Below are 13,313 nucleotides of genomic sequence, written 5' to 3' on the forward strand. Positions count from 1 at the left end.
GTCAGGTGGTTCCTTGCCTTTTGCCCCCTGTAACCTCTCCCCCCCTCCACTTCATCCCCTTCCTCATCCTGGTTACTGTGATAGTCCCTGGTCTCCTTGAGCACACATAAGTGAGGAACAAATTTTAAAATACTGATTTTGAAATAAACACGCCTATATTTTTGCATATAGGCAAATTATTTTGAGTACCCATAGACTTAGTTCATCCAGAACTGATGTTGTTTACTTTTTTTGAAACTACTGCCGTGTTTAGCACAGGTGCCCCATAAACAAACTTGTATGCAGCACATTTGAATATATTTACATATAGTACAAATTGTGCATGATATTAGTTCAAAGCCAAAAGGCTCATGATTTAGCATATGGTTTATTGAGCTGGGCCCCAGCAGAGTCAACAGCATTTCAAAATTTCAAAACATGGTGACTCCACAGCTCAGCACTCCTTAATATATGTGTGTGCGCACGCGTGCATGCACCAGATGACTTCTCTCCCTCCCCTCCAAGAATCCTTGTGTTAATTAGCCACCCACTCCTGACTGGAACCAGGTGTTCTTGTCATGAGCCCTAGGATCCTCCAAAATGTATATGCAGGTGAGGTTTATGGCATGCTGGTCTGGCTTTACCTCCTGGAGGGCAGGACCATGCTAATCATGGGCGAGAGGGGGTGACAGGGATTTCGGGTGAACTGTTTGAGTGATGCCAGTGATTTAAGATTTGTGAAGAAACAGTAATAATTGGAAATGGGAAAGAAAGGCACAGCTCAGATGCCGGAATGAAGGGGAAGTAAAATGTATTAATTGCAGTGGCTTACTAAGACTTGAAAAAGAGTCAGCACTGAGGGGGATTATGTGCAATGAGCAATACCATGCATCATATTAAGATGGGCTGTGCTAACCTAACCTTGTGGCAGGTTTTCATCAGTATGTTTGCCCAATCTGGTCCATGTGTTTTATAGTCATGCTTATTGTTGCCTTCATTTAATAAACTTCATAGCTGGTTTCCATTCCTGAGTACATGATGATTTTTGGCAGTAGTTTAATGATAAATAATGAATTTAATGAGGTATGTGAATGTAAGATGAAAAGCTTGCTCCCCATGCTGATAGGGGGAAAAAACCTCATCTTATACTTGAGTAAATATGGTATGTAGCTGAAAAGAAATCAAGCATGGGATCAGAAAATGAAACAGATCTTTCCATCCATGTACATTCTTACTAGTAAAATTCTGCAGGACATATTTACCATAGCATTTCCAGTTAGGCCTTTAATGATGCCACTGTCTTCAGTGAGCTTTGACAAGAGTAACTTATTGAATCTTAACACTTCAGGGGATGCACAAGTGGGCTAATATTTTAATTTCACATAGCATTAACCCTGTTTGGTACTGTAGGGACAGTAGACATACAAAAAGGCATTAAAAACTTATTTGTCAATAAAGTGAGCAGAGCCAACTCTATACACACCTGATGAATTATATCTTATTTTCCAGTACCAGTTAAACATCCTTACATATTTAACTCTAGCTCTTATCATTTTTTCATATAAATGTCAGGTTCTGGGTTTCTGGGTTTTTTTAAATCCTGCTGTGCATAGTAGCAAAACAGTTGCACTTGGAATGCTTCAGGAAGAAAATATTTATCAGTTTGTCTTCCCAACCTATTATTCTTAAATCACCAAACCAACTTTCCAAAAATAGCTGCACTTTTGGACTTAGACAAAGCATGAAGGATTACAATGAAAAAGGTTTCTAATCAAGTTATGAGCAACTGAAATTGACATTAGCTTGAAAATTCTATACCAAGCTTAACCATTTCATTGTTTTCTATGTTTGGTTGTTTGGGAAGTGCTGGTGGATTCTGAAATTCTAGTCTGCATTTTTTTTTCAGCATTGATATACAGATTCATGAACCAAGTGTGACTGCAGCTAACCAGCAGTGTGTTGAGACATTCTCCATAATGTTAGTCAAGCTATTGCTGATTAGTAGAATGATCACCACACTCAACTTCATGTTCTCTCCTTATATGGGTTTCAATTATTGCTACTGTATGGGAAATAAAAAGGCTGTGACTCAAACTTGACTTTCATATGTGGCTTACTTGCATGAAAACCTTAAATAATACATTTTTGTTCCTGAAAATCTCTTATTTTTCATTCATGTTTTTCCCCTTGTCACAGTTACAAGCTAAATTAAATACATCAAATTCTTCAGCCAGTTGGCAGTGCTGAATAGTTTTCACTTTTGATGATAACCATTCCATCTGTTGTGTGTTAGTAGCCAATGAAAACAGATGGCATTAAATTCACACTTTGCTTAAATATATTGCATGCACTTCTTTTTATATATTTGAGAGCTGGAGTTTATGATTTGTCTTCTGTATTTTCTTTCTTAATTTAAAGATGTCATCTTAGTCTTTCCATATGTATTTATTTATGTTGATATATAGTTTAATCCTTCGGTGTTAGAAACATCTGCCAAATAGCTATTGGCATCACTCCTTCCATGCTCTTCAGTCTACATAAATGTAAAGATGAGTAACTTGACGAAAGGTTTTAAGGGTTTGACTTAATTGTCCTAGTTAACATGGAATAGTTTGAATTTCTTTGCTGCAGAAGCATTTTCTTCACTTTGATATGTGTTGGATTAGGAGAGAAAAATGTAAAGTATATGATTTACCTGTTAATATTTTCATAGTTAATTTGTTAAAATGTTAATTCATTCTAGATGAGAGAAAATGCATATGGATAATATCATTAGTAGACTTTTTGTTCCCTATTCAGATCTAGAGTATTAAACTAGAATATCTTTGAAGTGGGGGGGGAAAAAAAGATTTAAAAAAGCAAAACAAAACCCGGGTATAACACACTTGCATGTAGTACATGATGTTATATGGGTTTATATATATAACAAAAGAAAAAAAAACAACTAAGTACTTATGGAACAAAACTTTATTATCGCTTGCCATGCATAAAATATGTAGATTGTAAGAGTGAGGTCAAGCTTAAAAAAAAAAAACAGTCCAAAGATAGACACTTAAATTTACTTAAAGAAACATAATTGCTTATTTCATTGCTAAACTAGCCTCACTGGGTTATCTTTGGAAATAAAGTTTTCACACAGGACTTAAGAATGTGTCCAGACAAGCATGCATGTGCATTTTCCTGGGGACAAATAGCAGTGGCACATAGTTTTGCCACTGCTAATTGTCCCTGGGGAGCGCCTGTACATGCATGCTCTGGTGCCTGGCAAGTTGTCCCAGGGTGGGTAGGGGAGGCTGGGGCCAGTACCTGGTTTAGCCCCAGCAGCCTTACCTGGGGTTCTGGGGGCCTCCCAGGGCTCCAGTGGCAGTAATCCAGGCATGCAGAGCCTGGCTGGCAGCTGGAGTGTGGCTCCAGCTGGCCAGGCTCCAGTTTTGGGGGTGCACGCTTTCTTTTGGCATGGGTTTTTTTGACATCGGGATTTCCCAGTGTCAAAAAACCCCACCCTGCTGCAAATTAACAGCGCATGTTGTTTGTGGTGCTACAAACCACACGTGCGTTTATCTGGATGCGCTCTTAGAGTCCTATTTTGCCTCTTATTTTTTTAAATCTTGGCCAAAACTTTTATATTCTATTATTGATTTATTGGGTTTGGATCAAGGCATGGCTGTTTAGCTGTTCAGCTATTCCTGAAAAACTTCATATGTAGACACTGTGCCCTATTCCTGTTTAGCTTCATCCATTTGGAAAGTGGGAGTACAGGGTTATGAGAATAGTCAGTTTTACTATGGTGGGAGATAAGTCCACTAGCATTAGGAAGTGCCATGTTGTGCAAAAGTGCACCCTTCATGGTTGTTTCAGAAACAAAGTGTTTCCAGTTTTCTAGCATGTTAGGATGTGGATGCTATAAAATTATCATGGTGACTGGTCAATTAGGTTAGCAAATGTGTTAATCTTGGTTGTGCTTAAAGTGGTATTGACCAACATCACAAAATTTCTTCTCTCCAAATAATGCAGAAGGGACATCTTTCTAAAGTGCTCTGAGATTCTAGGATGGATTTAAAGGACTCTGAGCATAACAAGCAGCAATGTTTTGAGTGAGTGGTGGCCAACCTGTGACATGTATCCAAAAGTGGCACAAGCAGCTTCTGTGTGTGGCACCCAACAGACCAGGAGAGAAAAGCACAGCAGCAGATAGGGCAGGAAGCAGAAAGCAGAGCAGTAGAATGGATAAGGAGCAGAAAGAACAGCTGATCAGGCAGGAAGAAGATAAGATAGGCACTTGCAGAGGCTATGGGGCTAATTTATGGCACACCTATCAACAGAGTTAGTCTCCACTGATTTAAGTACGTAGATATGGTCATATTCCTTGTTGGCATAGTGCTTGCATATATGTTTTAGGAATCTGACTCTTACAGGTATTTTTCCTGTAGATGTGTACATTTTTATTCTTTGCTTAATTAAGGTTATAAGTCTTATAGAATTTTGTATATCTTTTTTTAAAAATGTGTTTGACATGATAATCTTTATTGTCATCTTTAAGCTTTATTTCACTGGAATAAGCATCCATCCCCTCAATGCAAAAAATTAAAGGCATGCATATGCATAATTTTAGGCTATAGCTATCTACAATATGGTGTCTAAAGTGATGTTTATAACAGTTATAATTACAATTGTACTGGTTCCATAGTTGTTTTAACACATTTCCTCAGGTATGTTGTTCCTCTTATGAACAAAAGATAAATAGCAAAGACTTTGTGTTGCATAACATTGATTTTTAAATGTATTTTCTTTTAGAGAACTAGAGGACGGAAAAGAAGCTTTGTTCCTGAAGAAGAAAAACCTGAGGTTGGGATAATAGCCTTTTTATTGTTCTGTTTGTTTGTTTAATTTTTTAATCTAAGTTTAAACTCTAGGTGTGAAATGTTACCTTCAGTACTGTAATTGAAAATATTTGCTTTCCCCACCCCCTTTCTTTTGCTTCTTCTCTGATAGGAACGTATTCCTAGAGAAAGAAGGCAAAGGCAGTCTGTTCTACAAAAGAAGCCCAAATCAGAGGATTTAAGAACTGAATGTGCTACATGCAAGGGGACTGGAGACAATGAAAACCTAGTGAGGTAGGTTTAAGGTTGTGACCTTTTCCACATGGAATTAAAGTTCCATCTTCATTACTTTCTCATCATGGTTATAATGAAGAAAATCACAATACAGAATGATTTTTAAAAAATCTGATTTAGGGGAAACATTACTTTGGAAACATTGATTTGATTCACTTATTGACCTGCCACACACATTTACACTGTGGATTTAGATGTAAAATAAGCAAGATAATCTGTTTTTCTAACACAAGAGAATTAATTTTCTCTTGTCAGGGAGAATTGTCAATGCTTTATAACAACAGGTCAGAAAGATAAACAAACCAACAATTTGATAAGGGTATTTAAATACTAAAGTTACAGTACTTCCCCCTTATAAAATCTGTTAAATTAATTAGGTATGTTAAAATTATTTTGAAATGAAATGTATGTTATCTAGAAAAAATACACATTAAAACTGTCAATAATACCTTTCTCAGTGCACATATAATAATGGTTCTAATGTGAAACAAAGGTTAAAAATGCTGCCCAAAGGTTAAAAATGCTGCCCTTTGCATGTGATTTGGCAGGCACAGTATTGTAATCAGGAGTCTAGACAATGTGGGAAATGATCTAACATTACAAGACAGCCATTACTGACTGTCCACAAGAATGTGTTGACTTTGACTTTATATCTGGCATTTTGCCTTCATTGCCAAGCTGTGAAGACTGCATAGCGCTATTGTCTTGGGACAGAAATAATGGAGCTCAACTTGAGCTTAACTTTATTTTAGTGAAATCAAGGGAAAACTCATTAAAATATCACTTGGTAAACATAAATAAAAATAAGAGGAACTTTTTAGTCTTACATCTTTAAATTGGGTCTTGTAGCATAAACCTTTCATCAGCTTAGGCACAATTGGTGAAATTTTATGGGAATAAGAAAATAGAAGACTAACTGGTTTTGTAAGGAAATAGTTTAACTAGTCTGGGAATAAACACTATGTTTAGTCTAAACTTTTTGCATTGTTTTGGAATCAAATTTTAGTCTAGATATAGTTTTTACCTGACTAATATTTGTTTATTGCTCATTTAATTTGAATTTTGATACCTGAACTAGAGCATATTGTTTATGTTAGTATATATAATGTTTATAATGTTGAGGTGATGTTGTGGCCATGATGGTCCAGAAAAAGCAAGCATTCTTGTGAGTGATCTTTGATTGGATCAACTGCATGGTTTGGACAGACATAGGCAAGCTTCCACGTGTCACAGTACCCTTCCTCAGGACTCTCTCAAGTATTTAGGCTTCAGTTAAACTAATGATTCCACATTTCATCACATTCAAGATGCACTTGGTAGAAATCCAGTACAAAAACCAGTGATGGGGATAGCAGTGGTCAAAAATCAGCCAGCCAGAAGACTGACTAGATTTAGGAAGGTTATTTATTGTGGAAGGAATCCTGGGGACAAGGATTGTGCTTTACAGGGAAAAAGACAATGAGCAGATTTGCTCTGTATCTTCCAGATTCTGCATAAAGGTATGGAATTGATATATAAACAGTCTTCATTAAAGATTTAAACCCTAGGTTTTGAGGGAACAAGATTAAAAAAATTATATAAGAGAAATATACTTTTGGTCAAACAGTTATAAATATAGTAGAGAACATATGGCATGCTTTATAAAGGACATGAGAGAATCTGAAACCATAGTTATATATCAGCTTACAATAAAACCCAATACAAACAATTCTCTGAAAAATGATTGAACAATTAACTAGCAACATTGATGGTAAATGGTGAGAGAGGCCTCAAGCATCTTGTCAATCTTTAGTTTTATTATTCTATTAAATCTTCACTAATAAACTTCTGTTGCATTTCTGGGATTGGTTTTTACAAAAGATCCAAGTAATATGTCTTGTACAGTTTTTGGATTATAGGGGTAGGCTGAAATATGGAAGATGCTACATCTTAAGTCTGGAAGTAGTATGCTTGAATTTTGAGAGAGACCTCATTTGTTGCTGTCTGATGTATCTGACCAGGAGAGTGAAAGCAAATGAATTTTTCAAAATATAACTAAAACTAGTTGCTCCTGTCCTTTCTCAGCCCCAGTCACCAATAAAAGATTTCACATGTTTGAGAGCTTTACTTCAGATATTTTTCTAAATGTACAAACCGGATCTTCAAGTGAAAGGGAAAACCTATTAAGTTAAACAGAAACAGGCCTGTGCAAAGCAGCTAGTATTTGCTTTGGATTTGGATTCTGCCAAATCGGGGGACAGTGATTCAATTAGGTAATTTGAGTCACTGTCCTGAATCGATTCAGCCAAATCTGATTCAGAGATTTGGCTGCTGCTTAATCAGCCAAATCTCCGAATCAAACAGGCCCCATCCCCTGCCTGGCCCCAGCATCCTGGCACTTAAAAAAATTAAAAAAAAACAAACAAACCCTGCACTCACTGGTTCCTGCCAGGCAGGGGAGCGATACTCGCTGCTACCCACTGCCCTGCGCTGCGTGGGGGGCTCTGCCACAAGTCCTCAGAAGCCCTGATGGCCATTGCAGTATCCGGTGAGTGTGGGGCTTTTTACATGCCAGGATGCTTGGGCCAGGCAGGGCAGCTATGGAGAAGCTGACGAGCAGGGGGCCTGGGGGAGCAGGCAGGGGATGGGGCCGAGCAGGACCCCATGTTCCCTTCCTCCCTCCTCCAACCACTCCCCCCACCCCCTTCTTACCAGCACAGAGCCCAGGTCCAGCTCCCTGCAGCAGTGAGTGGGGACTGCCCAAATCTCCAAAGCTTTTTCGAATCTTCTCCAAATTGATTCAGAGGCTTCAAATTGCTTCAGACCTTTTTATTGGTCTCCTGATTTGATTCGGATTCGGAGATTCAGCTGCTGAATCGGGCCAAATCTTCTCCGAATTGTATTGGCAACTGAAGCTTAGCACAGCCCTAGAAACAAATGACCACTGAAACTGCAGAATTCAGTGGTGGAAATTCTTGAGGCTTTTGTTAGGTTTCTTTGTCTGACATTTGTCTCACATGGAGCAGTTTCTAGTTCTTTACAGAAGTTTAGGTTGTCTTTTGCTTTTTGTGGCTCTCTCATTGACTCATGAAAGACAGCCAACTGGAGGAGAAATACAGAAAAACACACTGACACATTTCTCAAGGTTAGACAATGCAACAGTGTCTAATCTGAGGGTCTGTGGCTCATATCAGACATCTAGGTTGTCATGTATGGAAAGGTTTGAACCTCCATCCACTCTGTAGCATTCAATTTAGTGTCAAGCATCAGCTTTTCATCAATAGCTGCATTCAGAAGATCTTTACTGGTTGCAGTGATACAAATAAATGGGTTAACTGTGGAAACTTGTTTTTCTTTCTCTTTTGATCCTTTAGTTTCTAAGGTGCCATCCTGCCTTTTGTCCTAGATCAGCGGTTCTCAACTTTTTAGACTCAGGGCTCTCATAGTTGGATCCAAGGCACTGTTCCTTAACTTTTGTGAATTGAGCAGCACCCCATTTAAAAAATGGACTTATTTATTAAAGTGGTTGCCAGCTTGCTGAGGAGCCAGACAGTGGGGTGGAAGGGCAGCCAGATAGGGAGCCTCTCCTTATTGACACTCTTCACACTTCACTTACCTCCTCACATTTCCTGTGGCATTCTTCAAATGATCTTCTGGCACCCCAGGGTGGCCTGTCACCCTGTTTGAGAATCACTACCCTAGACTTACCTTTCCTACAAGTCACTTTACATGTATTGTCATTTGACTCTTGAGTTTCTCTAAATTATGCAAAGGTACAGGCTCAACTTATGGTCTATCTAGCATTTTAATTTGTTCCATTTGGTAACATAAGATCATAGTAAAATAGAGCTGGAAGGGACCTCTTCAGGTTATCCAGTCCAACCTTTTGCTCAAGGCAGCTTCACTACAGGCAAGTGTCTATCTAACTTCCTCTTGAAACTGTTCAGGGACAGATTCCACAGCCTCTCTGGGAAATCTGTTTAAAAGCTTAACTATACCTTCATAATGACAAAGTACTTCTTATTCTCCAACTTAAATTTCCTCTGCTGCAGTTTAAAGCCATAGTTCCTAGTCCTACCCCCTGTAGCCATAGAAAATAGTCCATCTCCACCTTGTTTTATAATCACCCTTTAGGTATCTGAAAGCTGTTATCAAAGCCCCTCTCAGTCTTCTCTTCTGCAGACTAAATAATCATAGTTTTTTCAGTCTTTCCTCACAAGTCATGCTTTCTAGAACCCCTCTCAGCTGAACTCTTTCCAGAGTGTCCCCATCCTTCTTGAAGTGTATGGTCCAAAACTGGACACAGTATTCCAAGCAAGGTCTTACCAGTTGAATAGAGCAAAAGAAGATTCCCCATGATTCCCTCCTGTTACTACAACCCAGTATACTCCTGCTTTTTGAGGGGGAATAGGGGAGCGGGGAGGGGAGGAGTTTGTTTTGTTGTGTTTTTTTGCAGCAAGACTACCCTGTGGTCTAATAAGCTCATATAATGAGTTTATGGTTCTAGTAACCCACAGTTTGTTCTCTAAAGTACTACAGCCTAGTCAGTTGACTGTTTGGCTGTATTTGTGAACATATTTATTCTGTCCTTAGTTTATGACTTTGTACTTGTCCTAGCTGATTTCATTTGGTTGATTTCAGACCATTTCTCCAGTTTATCCAAGTCATTCTGAATCCTCTGCTCTCCAGAATGTCTGCAATTCCACTGAACTTGTCATCCAGAAATTTAAGTGTATACTTAGTCCATTCTCCATATCATTAATAAAGATGTTAAACAACCATCAACCCATGGAAGACCGGTGGGGAACCCCACTTGATATCTTCTCTCAATTTGAGACTGCATCATGGATGATTACTCCTTGAGCATGATGATCCAGCACATTGTTATCTACCTTACAGTACTTCATCTAGTCTGTATTTCTTTAGGTTATTAATGAGAATGTTGTGGCAGACAACGTTAAAAGCTTTGCTAAAGTCCAGGTATAGTACATCCACTGTCCTATGCCCACTCCCACTGAGCCTGTCACCTTGTCACAGAAGAAAATCAGGTTGGCTAGGCATGATTCTTGGTTAATTCATGTTGGTTGTTGCTAATCACCTCATTCTCCTTCAGGCACTTCAGTATAGATCCCTTAATGACCTTTTCCCATAATCTTTCCAGGTACCAAGGTCAAACAGACCTATCTGTAATTCCCCAGATCCCTCTTCTTCCCTTTCTTAAAGGTAAGTATTGTATTTGCCCTTTTCCAGTCATCTGGGACTTCACCTGACCTCCATGAGTTCTCAAAGCCAGCGGCTCTGACATTATCTCAGCCAGTTCTTTCAGTACTCCAGGGTGTACTTCTCTGGCCCTGCCTACTTGGAAGCATGTGGCTTCTCCAAGTAATCCATAACTTGTTTTTTCACTACCCTAGGGTTGTATGACTCCTTCCCTACCTGTCCTGCCAATTGTACTCATCATCTGGTACCTGACTTTATTTGCAAGGACTAAATTTTAAAAAAGCATTAAATTCTTCAGTCTTCTCTGCATCATCAAAAGATTGCCTTTTGCCTTCTGTATGGTTTCTTCTTCTTACTTTTGACGTACTTGTAGTATCCTTCCCTTATCTCAACTCAGTCATTTTGTGGTTGCTATCATCTAAGTTACTTTTAATCTTTATATGCTCAATCAAATCTTCCCTGTTTGTCTGCAGGAAATAAAAAATAGCTTCCACTCCTGTAGATACCTCCATCACTTGGGCCAAACAGTTATCCTTAGCATACTCCAAGTACTTACAGTATTTCCTCTTCACTACTGTTTCCCTCCCTTGAGAGGGAAAAGTGCCCCATAAGAACCATATATTGTTATTTTGAAGCTTCTGTTAATTGTTTAAACAGGGGCTTATCCATTTCTTCCTCCAGGTTCAGTGACCCATAACAGATGACCAGTGTGACATCATCCCTACTACTCTTTTCCCTGACATCTACCCAGAGTCTTTCAACAGGCCTACCTCCTGCTTTATATTGTATGTCAGAATGCATACACAGGATCTTTATACAAGGCAACACCTCCTCCTTTCTTCCCCTACCTGTTCTTCCTAAGCAAGGTATGCCCATCTGTTATCCCAATTACAACAGAAGTCTGTGATTGAACTAGGACGTCTAATTTTTATTCCCTGTGCTTGCATCAGTATATAAAGATTTATCAAATAATGACTTGTTGTAATTTCTTCCTGAGAAAATTCTAACATTACCTCTACTTTACGTCTGCTTACTAGGCTCTTATCCAGGTCTTCTGGTTCACAGAATCATAGAAGATTAGACTTGGAAGGGACCTCAGGAGGTCATATAGTCCAACCCCCAGCTCAAAGCAGGATCACCTCCAACTATATCATCCCAGCCAAGGCTTTATCTAGCTGGGTCTTCAAAACCTCCAAGGACGGATATTCCACAGCCTCTCTAGGTAGCCTGTTCTAGTGCTTTACTACCCTCCTAGTGTGAGAATTTTTGATCTCTAACCCACACTTCCCTTGCTGCAACTTGAGACCATTGCTTCTTGTTTTGTTATCTGCCACCACTGAGAACAGTTTAGCTTCATCCTCTTTGGAACCACCTTTCATATAGTTAAAGCTGCTGTTAACTCCCTATCCCTCCCCAGTCTTCCCTTCTCCAAACTAAAGCCCAGTTCCTTCAGCCTTTTCTCGTAAGTCGCGTGCCCCAGCCTTTAGCCATTTTTGTTGCCCTCTGCTGGACCTTCTCTAATTTGTCCACAGTCTTTCTGTTGTGGGGGCCAAATACTGGATACAGTACTCCAAATGTTGCCTCACTAGTGTCGAATGGAAGGGAATAATCTCTTCCCTCGATCTGCTGGTATTGCTTTTGCTAATGCAGCCCAGTATGCTGTTAGCCTGCTTGGCAACAAGGGCACACTGTTAATTCATATTGAGCTTATTGCCACTGTAACCCCAGGTCCTTTTCTGCAGAGCTGCAGCTTAGCCAGTTGGTCCCCAGCCTGTTGTGCATGGGATTGTTTTGTCCTGAGTGCAGGACTTTTGTCCTTATTAAACCACCTGCAATTTCTTTCAGTCCAGTCCTCCAGTTTGTTGAGGTCTCTCTGAATCCTAACTCTACCCTCTAGCATTTCTATTGCTCCCTCCTGCTTGGTATAATCTATAAACTTGCAGAAGGTGTACTCCATCCCATCTTCCAGGTCGCTGATGAAGATATTGAATAAAACTGGCCCTAGAGCACCCCCTGGGACACTCCGCTTTATACCAGCTGCTGACTAGACATCGAGGCATTCTAATTATCTGGGACCTCTCCCGTTCTCCGCAGGTTTTCAAAGCTAATGACCAGTTGCAATGCGATCACATCAGCTAACATACTCAGCAACCTTGGGTGCATCATATCCAGCCCCATGGACTTATACACATCCAGCTTTTCTAAATAGTTCCTAATCTTTTCTTTTGCCACTGTCAGTTACTCACCCCCTCCCCAAACTGTGCTGCCAGGTGCAGTAGTCTGGGTGTTAACCTTGCCTGTGAAGACTAAGGTAAAAAGTCATTCAGTACTTCATCTTTTCCTAATTATCTCTCGCTAGGTTACCCTTCCCATTCATTAAGGGACCCTCACCTTCCCTGATCTTCCTCTTACTGTTATCCTTCATGTCCTTTGCTGGCTCCAATTTCAGTTGTGCTTTGGTCTTTCTGATTTCATCCCATGCATGCCCAAGGAATACTTTTATAGTTCTCCCTAGTTGTTTGCCCAAGTTTCCACTTCTGGGAAGCTTCTTTTTTGTGTTAGCAGGAAACTCTTCAATGAGCTAAGTAGGGGTGCACTGATAAAGACTTTTTGAGCTGATACCAATGTCCGATTATTGACTAGCCATATCAGCTGATAATGATCCAATTGCCAATATGCAGCCCAGCAGCTTGGAGAGCAGCATCTGGCTGGTAAGTGGGGCGCCAGTGGTGGGTGGGGGGAACCAGGGAAGGGTGGTTGAGGCACCTTTTATCAGTGCCAATACGATATAAGCAGATATATCAGTGAACCTCTACTGCTAAGCCAAGCTGATCTTTGCCATATTTTTTAGTCTACCTGTGCATTGGGATGGTTCATTCCTGCATTCTCAATAAGGTTTCTTTAAAGTACAGCCAGCTCTCCTGGACTCGTCTTCCCCCTCAGACTGGCCTCCCAGGGGATCCTGCCCATCAGTTCCCTGAATGAGCCAAATTCTGCTTTTCTGAAGTCCAGGGCCCTTAC

General features: G+C 39.9%; 1 protein-coding gene across 1 annotated transcript in view; it reads left to right on the forward strand.

The window, feature by feature from the left end:
* PHF14 (PHD finger protein 14) overlaps positions 1 to 13,313 on the forward strand; it is a 320,362-nt gene that overhangs the window by 150,647 nt on the left and 156,402 nt on the right. Inside the window, exons 15-16 of the mRNA XM_006030475.3 lie at positions 4,774 to 4,824; positions 4,972 to 5,093. Of these exons, the coding sequence (XP_006030537.1) occupies positions 4,774 to 4,824; positions 4,972 to 5,093 (173 nt within the window). The remainder of the gene's footprint in view (positions 1 to 4,773; positions 4,825 to 4,971; positions 5,094 to 13,313) is intronic.

Source organism: Alligator sinensis, unplaced genomic scaffold (assembly GCF_000455745.1).
Source record: "Alligator sinensis unplaced genomic scaffold, ASM45574v1 scaffold938_1, whole genome shotgun sequence".
Classification (NCBI taxonomy): domain Eukaryota; kingdom Metazoa; phylum Chordata; order Crocodylia; family Alligatoridae; genus Alligator; species Alligator sinensis.